An 18,501-nucleotide genomic window follows, 5' to 3' on the forward strand; every position below is an offset into this window, starting at 1 on the left:
TGACATCACTCTCAGCTTCATTGTCTGTCTGGCAGAGAGTTGAAGATGCATTCATGCATGTTTACACAAATGTTAACTGCACACACGCATAACTAATGAAAACTTTTGCCTGCTCAGCTTCTTTCTGCCTCTTCGTAGTGGTTTGAAGCCAGTCAGTCAGTCAGTCAGTCAGTCAGCATTTTGCAGTCCATCTCCATTTGGTTCTGGGAACCTGTTCTTACTGTGGGAGCGCTGCCCTGTCCACAGGCTGGAATGTGCTTACATGGTTGGAAAAATAATACCAGGGCGGGAGGAGATGGAGACAGATGTGCAAGAAAGAAGAGAGAGAGATAGAAAAAGTCTATGCTGCTCTAACTGGAAGGAGTAGGAAGTTTGAGAGGACAGATAAAGCAGCAGATGAAATGGCTTATTAGGCAGATTTATTGACTCTGAGAAAATATTCACCAAAGTGAGACAGAATGTCCAGACTGGGCATAAGGCATGAGGAGACTGGGCGTGAAATAATAATAGTGAAGCAGTGGAAAACAATGCGCAAATAAAGACTTATAGGGAAAAAAAGTCTAAAGAGAGAGGGAGAGGCATGGAAAAGAAGAAAAAGAGAAGACGGCTTTAATAAAGGGGAAGGGAGAGAGCCAAAGGAAAGTTGCAGTGAGATAAGGAGCAGAACCTGGAGCAGAGAGGAGCTGACAGGGTGGTGGAAGTAGCACCTACGTGAGGGCTTTTCGTGCAAACTTGGGCCCTGTGCCCTGTGTTTCCATCCTACTTGTGAGGTGAACTGTACAGTCTGTCCTGAATAACACCAGCTAGCAGAGTGCAGCTAGAGTGACTCAACAGCACAATTTTGAATTTGTATGTTTGCTCTTTGAGATTAGAAGGTCAGTTTGAAATCAGCATTTAAGCCCATCTGGGGTACGTTTGAGTTCAGTTATTGAAGGTGTTGTCTTGGAATCTTGTTTATGTAAGATTCAGGTTATGGTGTGTTCTTATGGTCTGTTTGTTAAAGTGTGCTCCATATGGTCATGGCAAATATGACAAAATGAAGCATGAATGAATGTTATCAATGGTACATCATGCTCTCAGCCACACGGGATTGTCACTAATGGAGACATGCTGCTGCATATTCCAGCCCGCTACACCCCATCACACATACACACACCCAAATACATACACTACAGTACTTTCTATATATTTCAAAGGCATATCTAAAGTAAAGCACTCATTGTTAAAGCACTTTTTAGATATTTGATTAACATCTGTGGTCTTAACTTCCTCTTGAGCTAACAACAAATAATGATCATAATCTTGGGTCATTTTTACATTCTCAGTTCTCACACTCTGTTTCAATCCCTCTTCTATCTTCACTTTTTCCATTTGGTCCTTTTCAGTCCTAATATTCTGCCATGTAAAAGCTTTATTATATCAGCTGTTCAGTATATATCTCAGACCAAGGCCTCTAATTTCATGGCAGTGGCCAATAACTGCATCATTTGGAACCTCATGTTTTTACAACACTTAACCACTGCATTGGATGTGGTTTTCCTGCTGACAGTGTTGTAATTTGACCTGTATACCTGTGGCAGCGAAGTGGCAAAAAAATCTCTTTATTTCTCGGTGAAGAAACTGAACAAGCAGGCCATAAAATTTATTCATCGAGTGCAGCCTTTTTAAAAAATTTTCAAAATGTTGCACAGAATTTGTAAGGACAAGATTATTTTGTTTTCTTGTTTCTACAGCTGCTACCTTCATGTTCTGTTCATTATTTTCAAAGAATACATGCTGCTTAGTAATGAGCTGTTTTATTTATCAGGCCTCCCACTCTCTCTCTCTCTCTCTTCTCTCTCTCTCTCTCTCTCTCTCTCTCTCTCTCTCTCTCTCTCTCTCTCTCTCTCTCTCTCGAGTTCGAGTGAGAACGGGTTGCTCTCTGATGTGATGACTCATTTTGCCAGTTTAGTCAGTCCGCTCCTGATTGGCAGACCTCATTTTGTTTGTCCTCTAATTAGCTGTTCCAATAATAGGTGAAGGAGTGATTTTTCAAGCTGTGAGGAACACCGTGATCTGATATAGATGAGGGTGCAGGGATACCTCAGTGGGCTTTCTTCAGTCTTCACTTCGATGTGAGACTCAGGTCGTTCCCTTGAACTCTTACGCTATGAATTATGAATAGACTGGAACGGTCAGTGGTTAACAGGGAATATAAATTTACAGCTAGAGTCTGGAGCCCAGTATTCAACTTGGCCTGTGCATGTCTGAAAGCAGTGTATTAGCCCTGACAGAAAAGTGGGTTAAGACTGACACCTGTTACTATAGTACAGCTCACGTGCAGAAAGACTTCCTTAAATCTAGGAAGGCTATCCGTTACACTGCTGGATAAAGTAGAACACCAGCTCTACAAATAAACTTGATTTGATTTGATTAACCATTGATCTTTATATTAAAATAATTTTGCTTCAAATCTTGCTCTGGCCTCTTCTTTAAGTTTATATTCAACATAATATCTTATTATCTCAATGAAAGAAACAAATGTATATGTGACACAAAAAGGCAATTTATTATTTTTCCCTAGAGAGGTGAGGTGTGCCAAAGACTAGAGATGAAGGCTTGCCGCAAGGTTTGTCAAAACTGGAATAGCATGTCTCTGGAGGTTCATTTTTAGTTCTTTAAACATTTTAAATATCAATATTAGTCTTATTATACTAAGGAATATCATTAGATAATTCATGGTGCATTTTACTCTCATTCTTGAACATTTGGAAGCAATAGATTATCAAATAGATGATCAGCCACCCAGCCATGTCTTAAACCCAGCCATGGATTTCTTGTTGTAAGAACTGTTCGACCTCTGGGTGATGCATACCAGACACATTTTCACACCTAGTTTAGTCATTTGGTCAGAGCGATCATTTCTGTCATGTTGATAATCTACTCCGTTTGGTATTTTACAGTAAATTATACATAAATGTGACTAAACATGCAAATTTTCTCCGTTCCACTCAAACATAATGATTTTGCACACTTCACTACTTCTTGTGCATGTTTACATGTGTGTTTGTTTACTGGCATATGTGATAGTCTGTGTGTGTGTGTGTGTGTGTGTGTGTGTGTGTGTGTGTGTGTGTGTGTGTGTATGTGTGTGTGTGTGTATGTGTGTGTGTGTGTTCTCCAGTAACGCACTCAAAAGCTTTTACTCATCTAAGGTACTATAAAAAAGATAAAACTTATCAGCTGGATTTTACAGTAGTCATAAGATGAATCAAAATCTGATATGCATATTGTTTAGTTATTGATATACTTTATGTAATATTGTTTTCGATGCCTCTCTGTTGTTATCGTGTGTTCCAGAGGTGCCGCTGGTCCTCTACCTGTTCCTGCTCATCTCTCTGGTCTGGCTGTGGGCAGGACTCCATATGGGCTACAGGTACCTGTGGATGCTCATCCTCTACGTCATCTTTAACTGCCTGCTGGTGAGCTCATTGCTTTATTTATCCATTTGTTTGCTAGCTTACTTATTTTTTTGTTCATTTATGCAATTATTTTTCCAACACACTTATGAAAAAAAGCAGCATCTCCTGGCTTGTATCTCAAAGTTTGTTGTATTGCATTCCCCTCTCGATTAAACACCGTACCAATGAGATTAATGGACTGATTTGCTGTTCATCATCATCTTTAATCTCATCATTAGTGTTGTCATTTTCACTGGTGCCATCAACATACATTTTAGTTGTCATCTTTGCTAATGTAGAGTTATGAAGTGAAACTGACATAAAAGATGTTTTGATGTGCACCTCCAAGCTTGAAATGTGTTGGAGTTTGTTTGCCAAGCATTCCCTTTTTCAAGTTTGATTTTAGTTGACATCATTAAAGCTTCACTCCTTTATTTTGTTATAAAGCTCCCACGGCTCTCCCAAATCTCAAAATTTACCTCCCAGCCAAATGTTTTTGTTCTGAAACTCAGCTATGAGATGTGCACACTACGCCAGGGGAACATGTGGGGATTTGAGGGTGCTACGGGGCACATTAATAATATCAGGAAATGTATTTTTGGATTACAGTAACTCTTTTTTTCTTCTGTGTGGTCATTTCTCAGTGTGTTTGCATTTCACGATGTGTGTTGATGCTTTGTTGACTTGAGGAGCAAGGGAGTGATGAAGGCTACTTCATCCCACTTTGAAGCTCTGCTTTGAAGTGTTGGGAGGCAGAGCAAGAGGAGTGCCTCAGGAGTGGAGAGAGAGAAGGGCTATCATCTCAGTGAAGCCTCTAACCACCATCTCACTCGGTCTCCACTCACCATTTGTGTGTCACTCCGTTTGTTGTCTCTGTGTTTGCCTCTCTCTCTCTTGCTGCTCCCTCCCTTTATTCTGACTCTGTGCTCCAAGTATCAGTGGGGATAAAGAGGACGTTAACGAGACACAAAATAACTCTATCACCAAATATCTCCTCCAAGCTGGATGGGATGTAGTTGAGTGGAAATGTCTTGCTTCTAGCGCAACAGAACAATGTGTCTTTACAAAGATATCCAGGAAGCTCTCCTGACCACACCCCGCTCTTTTTGGTACAAAAGGACCTTTTCTTCCTTGTGTGGTCTATAAATGTTTGCGGTCTCCTCTGTCATCGCCTTACAGACATCATCTGTCTGTAAAGTGTGCCATAAGAGGTCTGTGGTAACCTAGAGTGATATGTGGCATCCACATGCCAAAGACAACAGTGTTGCACCAAAGTAAACTTCTTCTATTGGTAGACTGACTGATGAAGAGAAATGATGTCAATGCCAACGGTTGCACTTAGCACTTGTTTATGAGCTCCAGTATTGTTTGTCCTCTGTGACATCATGTGGTCAGTTTCTTCAGTTGACCAATAGTATGATGGTGCTCTTTAAAGTATAAACACATTTATATATTGGAGGACAACTTGATAGATGTCAGTTTTTTGAGCAACATCACAGTCTTTTGTGCTTTTCTTATTATCTTACACACACACACACACACACACACACACACAAACAAACACAGACACACACACACACACAGACAAACACACTGATTTCCATTGCGTCCAGTTTGCCCTTTGCTTCAGGAGGGGACATATTCTGGTAACAAGTTTGCACCCACAGTCAACTTTTCAAACTCTGACTTCTCTTTTTTTTTTTTTAAAAAAAGGTATTTTTAAAAAAGAAGTATGGCAATTGATTTCCAGTCCTTCCTCCCACATTGCAATCTCAGAGCTCAGACTAAAACAGGAGCCTCTGGGTTTCAGTCTGCATCTGCAGCAGGAATGAGGAAGGATTCATCAGAGTGGAACAGACAGGTAGAGAGCCCCAAAGCCAAAGTCCGAAAACATTGATTAGCAGTAAACAAACCCATCTGACCTAGTTTTTACAGTTTTTTTTTTAGCTGCTTAGGAAACAGACTAGATAGAGTATCGATAGAGATGCTGTTGCCATCTACCAAGCATGGTTGCAATTAGATTTGTGTGTGTGTGCGTGCGTGCGTGCATGCATATAAGGGAAAAAAAAAAAAGTTTTATGGAAAAAAGGTTTTTTTTAGCTGTGAAGGGGAAAAAGTTGCTGTTACAAGTCTGACATTTTATGCTATTGTGAGACTTCCATTAGAGACTGAATGAGAGTTTAATGAAACAAATGTGAACAAACACACCTTGTTTGTCATGATTCACAACAGATGCATAAGTTGTAAAGTCGAACAAATTTAGCCTCATCTAGTTCTGCACACAATGTGGAAAAGCTTAAATTAACAGAAGAAAGAAAAAAGCCCTTGCGGTTAACAAACTTTGTACTTAACAACATATTGTACAGGCTAAGGTGCTGCATAAAGTATTCCACTAGCTGTTTATTTAAACATGCTCTTTTATCCTTTATTTATGTCTTTAATGTATTATTTTCCCTTTTGTTCCATTGCCTTAAGGTTACATGCTATGATACTGTAGGTCTCTACTGCAAAGAATAGTAGTCTTGTTTTTGTTGCGTTCGTGCCGTGAATTTTCCATTAGGAGAATTTTCCATGTTTACCTTGGTGTTGTTGATGTGGTTGTGTGGCCCACTTCCCAACAGCTGATTACTGAACACCATTAAACAGCTGCAGATGTTACAGCTGTGCACAACTGTGTTTGTGTTGCAGGGCAGATATTACTCTTTCGTCTCTGAGCGCTGTTTGTAGAAAGCGACCTTTAGTCTCCGGCAGGAAATTCAATAGAACCAAACTGTGAAAGCGTTCATCTTTGCATCAGTAATGAGGAAATTAAGACTATTTTGATGCACAGATTACTATTTTCATTCTTTTTCTCTCCCTTTTCCTTCCATCCCCCATTTTCCATCATGCCACGTGGTTAGTCTGGATCCACATCTGTGCCACATCAGGCTGAACCAGGAGACAATAATCAAATCATGACAGCACTACCCCTCATTATCTCCTCCTGTGGCGGCCCTGCTGCCGGTAAACCTTACCTTATTGTATCATCACAGTTAGAATCATCCATAACCGTGAAGCAGCACCATGCTCCATTAAAATTCAATTCCACCCCCGCTTCCTCGTTCAACCTTTGTACTCGCTTAAAAATAGGGCACAGCATATCTGTGTGTTATTATGGAAAAGAAGACCCACGCATGTCCACACTCACGCAATCAGCTGTGCGAAGCCTTCAAAGAATTAGGATTCATGGCAAAGAGATCTGTTGCTTTTATAAGCACCAGAAAATGTGTTGCACACAACACACAACACTTTTCTGTGTTAGGAATGAAGGGAATATTGCATCAATTATTCAGCTGAAAACAAGAATTACACTGTCAGCAACACTGTCACGCTGACATGAGTCAGTCCAGGAGAAGACAACAATATGTCTCTGAGAGCTTTACATCTTCGGAGGCAGAGATTTGTCTTTTGAATGACCCCTACTTTTTTTGTAAACAACTTTTTTTGTTCCTCTTCCCCCTTACATGCCTCTTGTGCTCTCTCCTTTATTCCTCATTTCTCTCTCTTGACCTCAGCTCTGCCCCCCCCCCCCAACTACCTTCCACCTTCCCTGTCCTTCCTGCTCTCCTTAGGTCTGCGCTTTCCATCTCTAAAGACGTGACCTCTCCACTGATCAGGGAACACTTACATAACAAGCCTATGGTAGTAAAGCCTGTTCCTCAGGCTGCTAATGATCTGTGCTAATCACCCACAGCGCTGTTATGATGGAGCTGCAATCATGGACGGCAACACGCACACCCAGATGTGATAGACACACCTGTTTGCTTTTGTTCGGTGTTTTAAGTGATTATTTCTTTAACTTCATCAGAAGAACATGCAAACAAAAAGTCCCAACTATACAAATCACCTAAAACAACACTAAACTGAGCTCCTAACTCTGAAGTGTCCCATTTCTTAAGTGACATGGTATAAATTTCTTAAATAGAAGCTCAGTCACACTTACCTGTCCTCAAAGGTACGTACGTAAACGTACGGCACTCACAGACACTGTGTAACTCAGGCTAAAAAGCACAGCTAATGACCTGTTAGGTGTTCCATGTGTGTTATCTACTTTCAGGGCTTTTTTTCCCTTCTTACGAGCTGGATTTTCCTGTTTTAAAGCACAACCATAAACACACAGTTTCCAGTTACGTCCCCTGTTGACTTTCTCATAATGTTGATTGCAGCCATCAGCACTGTTTATAACCCCATTTCTTTGTCAATATCCCCCGGGTGCATGGGTAATGATGATCGCTTCACTATATATACTGTAGGAGCGTGCCTGTGGTTTGCTAACATGCAGCTTTATAGTTCCAATATGCAACAAAACTGCATGTTGCATAGTGAGATGTCGTGAAATATTTATGACATTTGGGACATTCGTACCCACTGGGACTTGTTGAAAACTAATTTGTTACTTTGCTTACCAGACAGAGGGAAATTTGTCTTTTTGCTTTAAGTGTAGTGACCATAAACAAAGCTACTGAGGAAATCTGGATTTATCAATTTAACAATTGGCATAACAGATGATTCTGAATGTCTGCATGTCTGGTGCTCTTTAAACCATGTCGTCACATGAAATTAGACCAAACCACCGTCATTTCTAAACATGCTAAAGTGTTTCTATGTGTGCAGAATGGGTCGTGTATGTGTACAGGATGTGCACCTGTATGCACACACATTCACAAACTGGTGCCCGGCCCTCTTGTGCGTTCCATCTCTGTCTGCGGCTGCCGTCATCACCCGGTGATGGGTGTTGTGAAATACAGGAGGGCCCTGTGGTATTTGACACTCCGGTGTTTTGGGGTAATTCGCAGCCCGGTGCCGTTGACCAAGAGGATTTGGTAATGACAAGGAAGTGGAGAGAGGAGAAGTACCAGGGTGCCGATGATGTCATGGCCCAAAGATGAAGTAATTGTCCATTCATCATGCTTGAACAGACGCTGCTGCTGCTGCTGATAATGATGTGCAAGGATTTTCACCTCATTTTTTATTATATTCTTAATAATAATGAAACCTATAATATAATTTTCAGTTGTCTTTTGCAAGTTGAAAATCTATACACTAAACATTTACCTCACTGTCTCACCCAATAGGGCACAATGAGTATAACAGAATACATTTAACTCCTTCAATCACCAGCATTACAAGCAACCATAAAACCTGCCCGCGTCAAAGAGATTTTATGAAGCCAGTAATCTTACAGATTCTGTGTCTGACACAAGCTTAAGCTCTGCAAAAGGACTGTGGACAATGTAGAACTTATATGCTAATGCTGAATCCCCCCTTTCTCTCTCTCTCTTTCTCTCTTTACAGGGCTTGTATGTGTTCGCAGTGTACTTTGTCATGCACAACCAGCTGTGTTGGCCGACTAAAGCCAGTTACACAGTGGAGATGAGCGGCCATGACAGTCCAGACTCTACTTACCAGGGAGGGGGACCCACCACTGTTGGGGGTGACATCAGTAAATCAACTCAGAACCTCATCAGCGCCATGGAGGAGGTATGACACAAACATACACACACAGATCTTAGAGGGCTGTCAGATAGATAGACACATTTATAATCAAAGGTAGACATTTAGTACATAGTAAATTATATAGATTAACAGTATTTGTTGCCCATATTCTCCATACTCGTCTGTTCTAATACATATCATTTTTATTTTAGCTACAGTGTACTTCATTGTCAACTCTTAATTATAATTTCTTCTCATAACTGAAAGGAAAATGATGTCTTTTATTATCTGGGTCATATGTATTGGTTATGAAAACATTTTGTCCATCAACTTCTTTGCTGAGATCTGCAAATGCAACAACCAGTCCAAAATTCACTTCCTGGTTCCACTTTAACATAATGTACCTGCTGCAGTTGAGTAAGCATGCAGTTTTTCTGTGCAACGAGGACAAATCGGATGCACTCACATTTGATTTCACCTCTAATAGTGGTTGAGATAATATGGACAAATTTACAACCCTTACAGCAGTTGTCTGAGTGCTCATGTTCCTTCTAACAAAAGGGTAGGGATGTTCCTGTGTCTCCAGATCTAAGCTATTAACTTCATTAGTAAAATTTTATTATAACTGTTAGGAATGATGACCAGAACTATGAAAATAAGACGTAGGATATAAAAAAAAAAAAAAAGTAATTTTCCTGTAAATACTGATTGACTGATGTAAAGCTGACTTTCCTCCTCCTCCTCCTATTTTTCCCATGCCCTCATTCCCATGGCTCTATTTGCCCATTCCTGCTCCTCCTTCACACATTTCTCACATCAGCTGAGCGTGACTCTAGAGGGAACATTCATACTCACTCACACTCGTTTGCTCTGGCCGCTTCAGACTGATTCCCGTTATGTAACATCAGTGTGAAATTGTGCATGTGTAAACGGTCAGTCTTCATAACTCCTTCATAACAGCCACATCAACTCCTCTTGTGGCCTGTCTCCTCAAGCCCCTGTCAGACCGGCACATCGCATGCAAGCAAACACTGAAAACATAATGTACACACACATACACAGACACACACACACACACTACTACTATAGTCACTCAGTCTCCTCAGCAACTTTTTCCCTCGAGAATACCCTATAAGGAGTGAGCTGGTGAGAGGGAGAGAAAAGAAGGAGAAAAAAAGGAGGCCGGTTTAGCTTCATTACTCCTGGGAACTCTCCCCTCCCTCTTTCTTTCTCGATCTCTCTCCCCACGTAGCAATCCAGTAATCTTGTTTTATTCATGAGAGCACACTCCTGCCTTTCTGATATTTGGCTGCAGCCCAGTAAGAAAAATAAGAGGCAGAGCACAGACAAGAGACTAAGAGCTAAGAAGAGCGACGTGGGTGTTGGATGAGTGATGATTTGTGGAGAGGATTGGTTTAAAAGAAATTGGAGTGAGATTAGAATAAGGATAGAAACATGTAATTTTAGGGTTGAATTGCTTATTGAAAGGTTGGAATCATCCAGTCACTGCTCTCCTCAAAGTGGATCTGAGGTGCCTGGTGGTGCTTAATTCACCTCACTGGGAGGCTCTGTACCTGTTACAACCCAGCAAGCATCATAAGCTGGTAGAACACACAGGCACACACAAATTTATGCATGTACATGAACAGATGAGGCATTCATAATAAATGAACACTGAAGAAAACAAGAGATAATGGATTGCGTTTTTTTATGCAGATAAATAAAAGGGGAAACACACACATACAGTGATATGCTTGTGTAGAGAGAAAAAAACAGAATCTCAGTTTCCTCTTTTTAATTCCATCTCTGCCATCATCTCTTTTTTTTTATCCCATCACTCCTTTCTTTCGCCTCACGGATGCATAAATAGAGCGTTTTATCTTTCCCCAAATTGACAGTTTTAGACTCTGTGTCATCTTTCTGACTGTGCTGGCAGCATCGTTTGTATGATTTTAGGCTAATTAAATATGAAACCCGAAACCCAAAACCCACTGACCTCACTCTCACCCCATGAACCCGAAGTGACCCTTTGGGCTGGCCTTAACCCTTTGGGGTGCTTGGACAACATGCACTCTGCCTGACCCTAACTCATCACAGACATGATTACACGGCTGACAGACACAGCCATTCTCTGTATCAAGCATGCATGTGTGTGTATGTGTGAGTGTATTGACGAGATGAAAAGTTGACCCAATTTTGCCCTGCATTAATGTCAAGTTAAGGTTTTGGGGCGTTGAACTTATCATAGTCTACAATTCGTGAAGACTGTTACTTGTACCTAAAGAAGGGACTGTTGAAAACCTCTAAAATGTTTTCTGTGATAAATTAAGGTACTAAATTAAAATTAAGTATTATATAAATAAAGTTAATATTTGTATTATTTTGCAACTATCAAGCAAAAACATCATATGTCACAAATGCAGTACAGTAAAATTAAATACCAGGATTATTAACATATTGTTTTGTTTTTATTCAATGTGGTTTAGAAGGAATTAAGGTTAAATCATAAAATCAAGGTTCAATCCAGGTTCTTGGCCAACAATGACTGTAATACATCGGTATGGCACTTCATTAACTGTATGTGTATGTATACGTGTGTGTGTGTGTCAGGTGTCAGCAGACTGGGAGCGAGCGTCGCTGCGGCCCAGCAGTCAGCCCAGCAGTGTGTTTAAGCCCAGTCCTGTGATGGGGACATACACCACCGAGGGAGGCTTCATCAACACCAACCTGGTCACTGCAGACGAGGAGTCGCAGGAGTTTGACGACCTCATATTTGCCTTAAAAACTGGTGAGGATCCTACCAACACACATAAGCAGCACACAAAAAACATGTTTCCTGCAGATTACACAGCAGTAAGAAACTAATGGCAGAAAAACAATAGAATTCCAAGAGTTTCTAGTTCACATTCTGGTAATTGTTAATCAAACACAGTGATATACTAATGATTTTACCTTTGGTCCCATCATTTTTTATATGAAAAAGCACTTACGAAGATTAATTTGTTACATTTTGTGTTAATCTGTAACGTATTCCAAGCAGATAGAGCAGAACACACGTAAACTACCTGTTTCCCAATCCTAACCGAAAGCATAAAAACATCCTATGAGTAAGTCTGTCTAGTACTTTTCCATGAAATATAAAAATACAGGCACTGTGTACTGTGCAGAAGGTCACCACAATCCAACACAATGTGGTGGCTATTCTTTTTTAAACATTACAAGAAAAACACAACCTGCTTCCAAAATATGACCTTAATTTCTGCCTCTTTTTAACCAGGCGTGGCACATGTGGCTTAAAGCACAAACACAAAAAAGATATTATGAGTTTATACTGTGGTGATTGAATGCCAAAATGAGTGTGTACATGTGTGTGTGTGTGGTGTGTGTATCTGATTATTCCATAGTGTACATACATATCCATTGCATCCATGAGCCTCAGCCCTGTGCAGTCATTCCTCTGCTGACCTTAAATCTCTCTGCTGCCATGGAAACCATTCTTCCTCAATTGCCATCAATGTTTAATGAGCTGAGGGCCCAAACTGCTCACTGATATATCACCAGTCCAGCACACACAGTCCTCTCTTCACTCTTTCAAATCACTGAGTAATTGCTTCACAGTGTCTGTATAAGAATCAGGCCCAGCTGGACAAGAGCCAAAAGGAGCCTCAGTACACCAGGACACTCCTCTGCTGTTAATGTGAGACATTACCAGAAAGAGAAGGACTCCACTCGAGTAACTGTCACCACTGCTGAAAAACAACCAATCTGATGATGTCATGGTCTTACACTCTTACAGAGGCAGCTGTCCTACCTAAAGTGTTACAATATAAATAAGCAATGATCCACAACTTTAAAATAAGCACAAGAAACACCAAATAAATTATTCATAAATATAATTTCTATATCTATATCTCATTTAGTCAGCAAATTAATGAAATAATCTCCCCTCAACAGGTAAGAACTATTTTTCTAAACTTTGAGGATTGTGAGCAAGTCGTGAGCTTCAGTTGTGCTGGTGTAGATCTAATTTGCAGACATGAAATCAGTAATAATCAGTTTTAGAGTCACATTGCAAAATTTAGGCACCGAACCAGCTGAGGCATTCAGCAGTAGCATTGTAATGTGGCAACGAAGAGTCTTTTCTGTTATGAATCATGAAAATCTACATGATTGTTCTTGTTATGGCTTCAGCTCAGGAAATGAATCCATCTGTGGTGCCTTACAGCTACAGGAAGTTGAACTTGAAATTGTCTTATGACAAATCTTGTGGAAAAACACAAGTGAAAGTATCGACTTTCTTGTAATTAAAAAAAGTATATTGATTGTTTTTAGATCACGTACAGTTTGGAAATGAATTAACAAGTTGTAAATTCATGGGATCAACTATTTTATGGTTATCAGAGATAACTGTCTGTCCCTGTTACTCTGCAGCAGTAGTGAGTGCTCCTACTGATGGACAGCTAACCATTTGATCTTCAAATATATCCCCGTCAGCTTTTATCTCACGTCATAGAAAGAGCAAGAGTCTGATCCGCCAAATGGTGGCTGCCTCGGGAGAGATAAGAGATATGTAGTGAAGATAGACAGAGTGACATAACTGAGCCTGATAAGAACTTGAAGTTAATGGGGCTGAGTCAGGTCACACTGAATTTCTCAGGATTATTCTTAGAATTATTGAAGGCTTTGGTCAAAATACTTTCAAGGAGACAAAATTAATCATTAACAATTATTGAGCAACTCCAAGCTCCTGATGGCTTTCAGCCCAGTAAAAGCTGCACGCCTGGGGTTTGATTTGACTTTGACATCAGGTTTTTATCTCGAAACAATCATCAAACTTCACTCTGTTTGTTCAGGTACTTAATAGTGAAGAGCATAGGCCTCTAGGATGCAGCACTGGAGACCTGTTAGCGTGCATCCAAGAAAAACAAAACTTGTCACCAAGGAGATAGCCAAATTTATAGTCCTGCTAGCAGCTGTGACTTCGAGAGACTTAGGGGTGTTAATAAATGTGGATTAGGCTGAGAGGATAGCATTACACTAAGCGAAAAACATGAACAGAGATAGCCTCTCACCCTCTTATTGATTGTGTGGTGACAAAGTGAACCAGAGCCAGAGTTGTGTTGTTTGTACACGTACATGTGTCAGGCTGCATCTCAAATAAACAGACAGTTGTAGCAGCAGGACAGTTGTCTCTGCTCTGCTCTTATCTTGAACCCTTCCCGCTGTCCTGAGTCGGTATGGTGCTCAACCTTAAATAGTCTTGGGGCTGCAGCACACAAGCCGGGGGAATTTATTGGTGCCCTTAGCTGCAAACTCAGCAGTATGAAGTAATCATTCATATTATTCAGTGTAGCAAAGAGGCAAGTTTGCAAGATTTAATTAATTCAAAGCAGTTGGCTCCTCACAGGTCTCTGGCATGGCCTCAGGTAAAAAGTAAAAGGGAAAACTTGATTTTTGCTGTGTTAAAAAATAGAAACTTTTTTGTCTGATTTTAGTAAAACAGTAAAAATCAGCTAATTAACGCGATTTAATGTGTTTTTTACACTTGTTACTTAACCAGTCTCAAGGTCTTCTATAAACCACCAGCACAGTCTTCACACTTTCCCTGCTCACCTCTGACCTTCTCTTCGTCCATACACGTTACACTGAATTTATAACCTGGTTTAATCTCAACCAGTCAGTCAGCAATAAAGATAATTCGTTAATCAGTATTACATAATAGGGCACCGCCTGACGGGGTCAGTAAGTAGCGCTGTAATGAGGGTCTTCACACTTCATTTGGTAGTGAACCATTAACACGCACACGCTGAGGTACACGTAGCGTCAGCACATGTACTCTACGTAGTACTACTGAGGGCTGATCATTAACATGTCAGTTTGACAGTGAAAGGGCAGCTTTTTCTTATCATACATGGCAAAAGGAACCTTGACATACCTGAAAGCATGAAGCATTATGGGTCAGGAGTCAGAACGCAAGTCAGGATGCTTAATATATAAATAAAAGTTTGCTAATTGTGATGTTATATGATCCTGATAACGTCCAGTTTGGAGTCAGTGTCATCCATCAAGCAGCCTCGTTGGACAAAGACAGCATGTATTGACAACATTTTAATATATTTATATAATAAAACATCAGACTTTGTCAGGGATAGAATGATTAAGTCCTGGACTTTAGGTTTGGACACACCTTCCCATTCACTTGAATGAGAAAGTGTGTCCAAACTTTTGACTGGTACTGTGCATAGTTCCATCAGTGTCCCTGATTTACACAGGTCACCATCCTTTATCAAGACAGAGACCACATTCAAAGTCAGACATTTAGAAATAGCATGTAATAAGAAATTTAACACTAGACTCAATAATCATATGAATTTTAATACTAAAAGCTGTTTAGTTATTTTTAATCTTTATCTAGATCAGGATTTTCTTCAAAATACATCTTGTGATTTTTTGTGTATTGTATTAAATAAGTGCAGAAGTTCATGTAAAAATAGTGAAATACCCTATCCCACAATATGAAGAAATCTTTGCAACAGTTTCTGAATCTACACAAAGAAATATCTCTTGTGTCTTGGCCCATTGCCTAACCTTCCACCAAAATATATTGAACCCTGGAAGCTCTCAAGTTATCCTGCAAATAAACAATGCAGTATATATCTAGTAACCTCCTCGGTGGAGTTAACTACTGTCTTGCTGAGCATAAACAGTAGATAGCACATATGCCTTGGTGACTGTTATATAAAGTCTGTAGCAGTAGTAATATTTCAACATATGGAAATGTGATTTTGCGTACTTACTGTATAGCATTACTGAGCATGTGTTTACTATACATTACTATACATACAGTGCCACAGTTTTACCAACAGGCCTTCTGTACGATTTATCCTTCGACTTCTGAGGTACTTTGTTTCATTGCCGAATTCCACTCTTGCATCACAGTCTGTAGGTCTGCTCCTTGTCCAACCAATTACCATGCCTGATCAGATACAGTACAGTACAAAGATTATTAATTACATAATGACATGTTTGCGCTAGCAGGGCAAATGTGACAGATAATCAGCATTGCAAATGACTAGCTGTGCAGATTTGTTGTAATGTATACAGCTAATAGATATTTAAAAACACATGTGTTTGTACATATTCTGCACAAACACATAATACAAAGACATGAATCATGTTTTGTGACTGAAGTGTAAGGTGTCATTTCTGTCTGTTTTAGGGACCGGCCTTAATGTCAGCGATAACGAGTCCATCCCTGGAAGCCACGACGGAGGGAGCGTAACCAACTCCCAAATCGTTGAGCTGAGACGAATCCCCATCGCCGACACACACCTCTAACCTTTTCCTCTCACACAGATCCCACGTCCTCTACTCTTCATATCAGACAGAGAAATTACAACACAGTATTTTTATATTATAAAATGCTTTTGCACTAAAACAGTTTTTTGAATAGAACATTTTCATATAGATGTTTGATATGAAACCTTGTGATTTTTACTGTACATCTGTTTTTTATATATATGTATGAACCTATACATAAATGTTTTACTAAATTAATTTTTTTAAAGTCCTTGATGGAATTGTTTTCTGAATGTATATTTGGATCTTTTTTTTCTGTAGAGACCTAGCAAATGAGATAGCCGGATGTGCCCACAGCACAACTACTGCTGCTAGGGATGGAAATTGTGTAACATTGTTAATAAATCATTTACTCTATATTTTACATCTAGCTGTGCTGATTCCATTTTTACTGATCATTCAAAATTGCCAAAAATCAAAAATGTCAAACTGTAAAGACGCAGCTTATGACTGGGTGGGGGCAGTGGGGGGGGGGTTCTCTGACAGTTATGTAAGTGAGTCTCTACAGAGGTCAAGGGTCACGCCCTCACGAAAGATGGTTTGTGTGAATGATCGCTGCCTCAAAGGAATTTCACAAACTGGTTCTGCATCATCTGAGAGCTGAGAGACGAGGAGAGGTCTGACTGCTGTGCTGTTGTCTGCAGAAGATACGCACCCTGGCAGAGAGCAATGAATGAGTCAGAAAATTTTAAAAAAAAATGTAATCAATGCAAAGCAGAGGAATGTGGAGTAAGCTCTAAATACTTTAAAAATTGCATTATGTTAGCTTTTCAGTCATATTTAATTCAGTTTCACTTAATGTCATACATTTTTTAAAGCAAAGTCTGGTCTTTGATCTGCTGCTGTGAAGAAGTTGTGAATGTATAAGCGAATATTCCCCTTTCAACTTTGACAGCAGCTTTGATCCTCCTGGAATCCACCGTCTACTTGACACTTGCACCGACCTTTAACCTCTGTCCTCCATCAACTCGACTTCTGAACTTGGTTACTGGTTTGCACGGGAGGCTGTTACTTTTACTGTTCAAGAAAGAGCAAGAATGTGAAATTTGCAAATGTAAAAAGGAAACAGAAACAGACTGAACAGAAGCAGAAACATCCAGCTGTCTATTTGTTGCGAGAAACACCGTACTTTGCTCATTACAGCTACCCTTCCAGACGTAGGCTGGATGCTTGAGGTCATTTTGCCAACAGATAATGAGAGAGCAGCAGCAGCAGGAGATGAGTGTGCTACTTGAAGATATTTCAACAGTGAGGAACCAGCTAGATATAAAATGTTGCCTTTAGATATACAGTACCTCCCTCCCACTGGCTAATGACTTCATTCTCCCTCCCACAGCAAATAGAGGTGAGAAAGTGGAGGGAAGAATAAAAGGAGAGAAAAAAAGATGATTTTTTTTCCCCTTTACCCATGAAGTAGTTTATTTTTATTTAGGAAGTGACTCAGAGCCACTATTTTCTCACACAGAAATCTATAAAACTTATTGATCCTCCTCTCCCCACTCTCAAGCGTGGCTGGAAGTGCAGGACTTTTCTTTTCCCCTGTTTTTATTTTTCTGTCCACCTCTCAGGCCTTTGTCCACCCCCTGAGGGAGAAGCAGCGGGTGAACTTTTGGATTTGTCGTCAATGGAGGGTGGAGAAGACACCTCTACCCTGAAAGAAATCATATCAATTCCCAAAACACAACAATGTTCAGTCTGCATGTCCTCTCTGTTTCCTGCAATATGATTACATCGCTTTCAGACCCATCCTTTAACTGTCAGTAGGAGCCTGTCCTCGGGGATTTGAAGAAAAACATTGCTGTAATGAGCAAAGGAGAGCAAAGAGGTCATTACTTCATTTAACAAAATAACACTCCAATGTTTGATGGCAGCAGCTTCCGGGTTTGTTTTTTTCCAGCAGCAAATGAGCTCATAATAGTGCAGTAAGAACTTTTGATTGTCATGTAGCATTTCCAAGGGGCCTGTTTCATTGTTCACCTCCTAAGAAAAGCATTTAAGACACAAGCAATTAATTTTCATGCATTGCAGTCAGCCATCACGATAGCATTACAAACTCCACATATATTTCCATTACGTATCCATTAGGGTAAACTGCAATGTCTGTAGGCTACATTATGTCATCATTGTTAATGAGACATTAACATGAACAACAGCTGTCATCAGTAACCTATTAAGCTTTAGGGATACAAGGACAATGGATCTGCTGAAAAACAGCAAGACTTCCTGC

General features: G+C 40.1%; 1 protein-coding gene across 2 annotated transcripts in view; it reads left to right on the forward strand.

The window, feature by feature from the left end:
- The window catches only part of adgrv1 (adhesion G protein-coupled receptor V1), a 113,177-nt gene extending 96,539 nt beyond the window's left edge, over positions 1–16,638 (forward strand). For both annotated transcript variants that reach the window (XM_044369112.1, XM_044369120.1), the window contains 4 exons: positions 3,340–3,461; positions 8,775–8,960; positions 11,526–11,703; positions 16,135–16,638. In XM_044369112.1, the coding sequence (XP_044225047.1) occupies positions 3,340–3,461; positions 8,775–8,960; positions 11,526–11,703; positions 16,135–16,253 (605 nt within the window). In that variant the 3' untranslated portion in view covers positions 16,254–16,638. The remainder of the gene's footprint in view (positions 1–3,339; positions 3,462–8,774; positions 8,961–11,525; positions 11,704–16,134) is intronic.
- Positions 16,639–18,501: the final 1,863 nt, after the last annotated feature.

Source organism: Thunnus albacares, chromosome 2 (genome assembly GCF_914725855.1).
Source record: "Thunnus albacares chromosome 2, fThuAlb1.1, whole genome shotgun sequence".
NCBI classification, from domain to species: Eukaryota; Metazoa; Chordata; class Actinopteri; order Scombriformes; family Scombridae; genus Thunnus; species Thunnus albacares.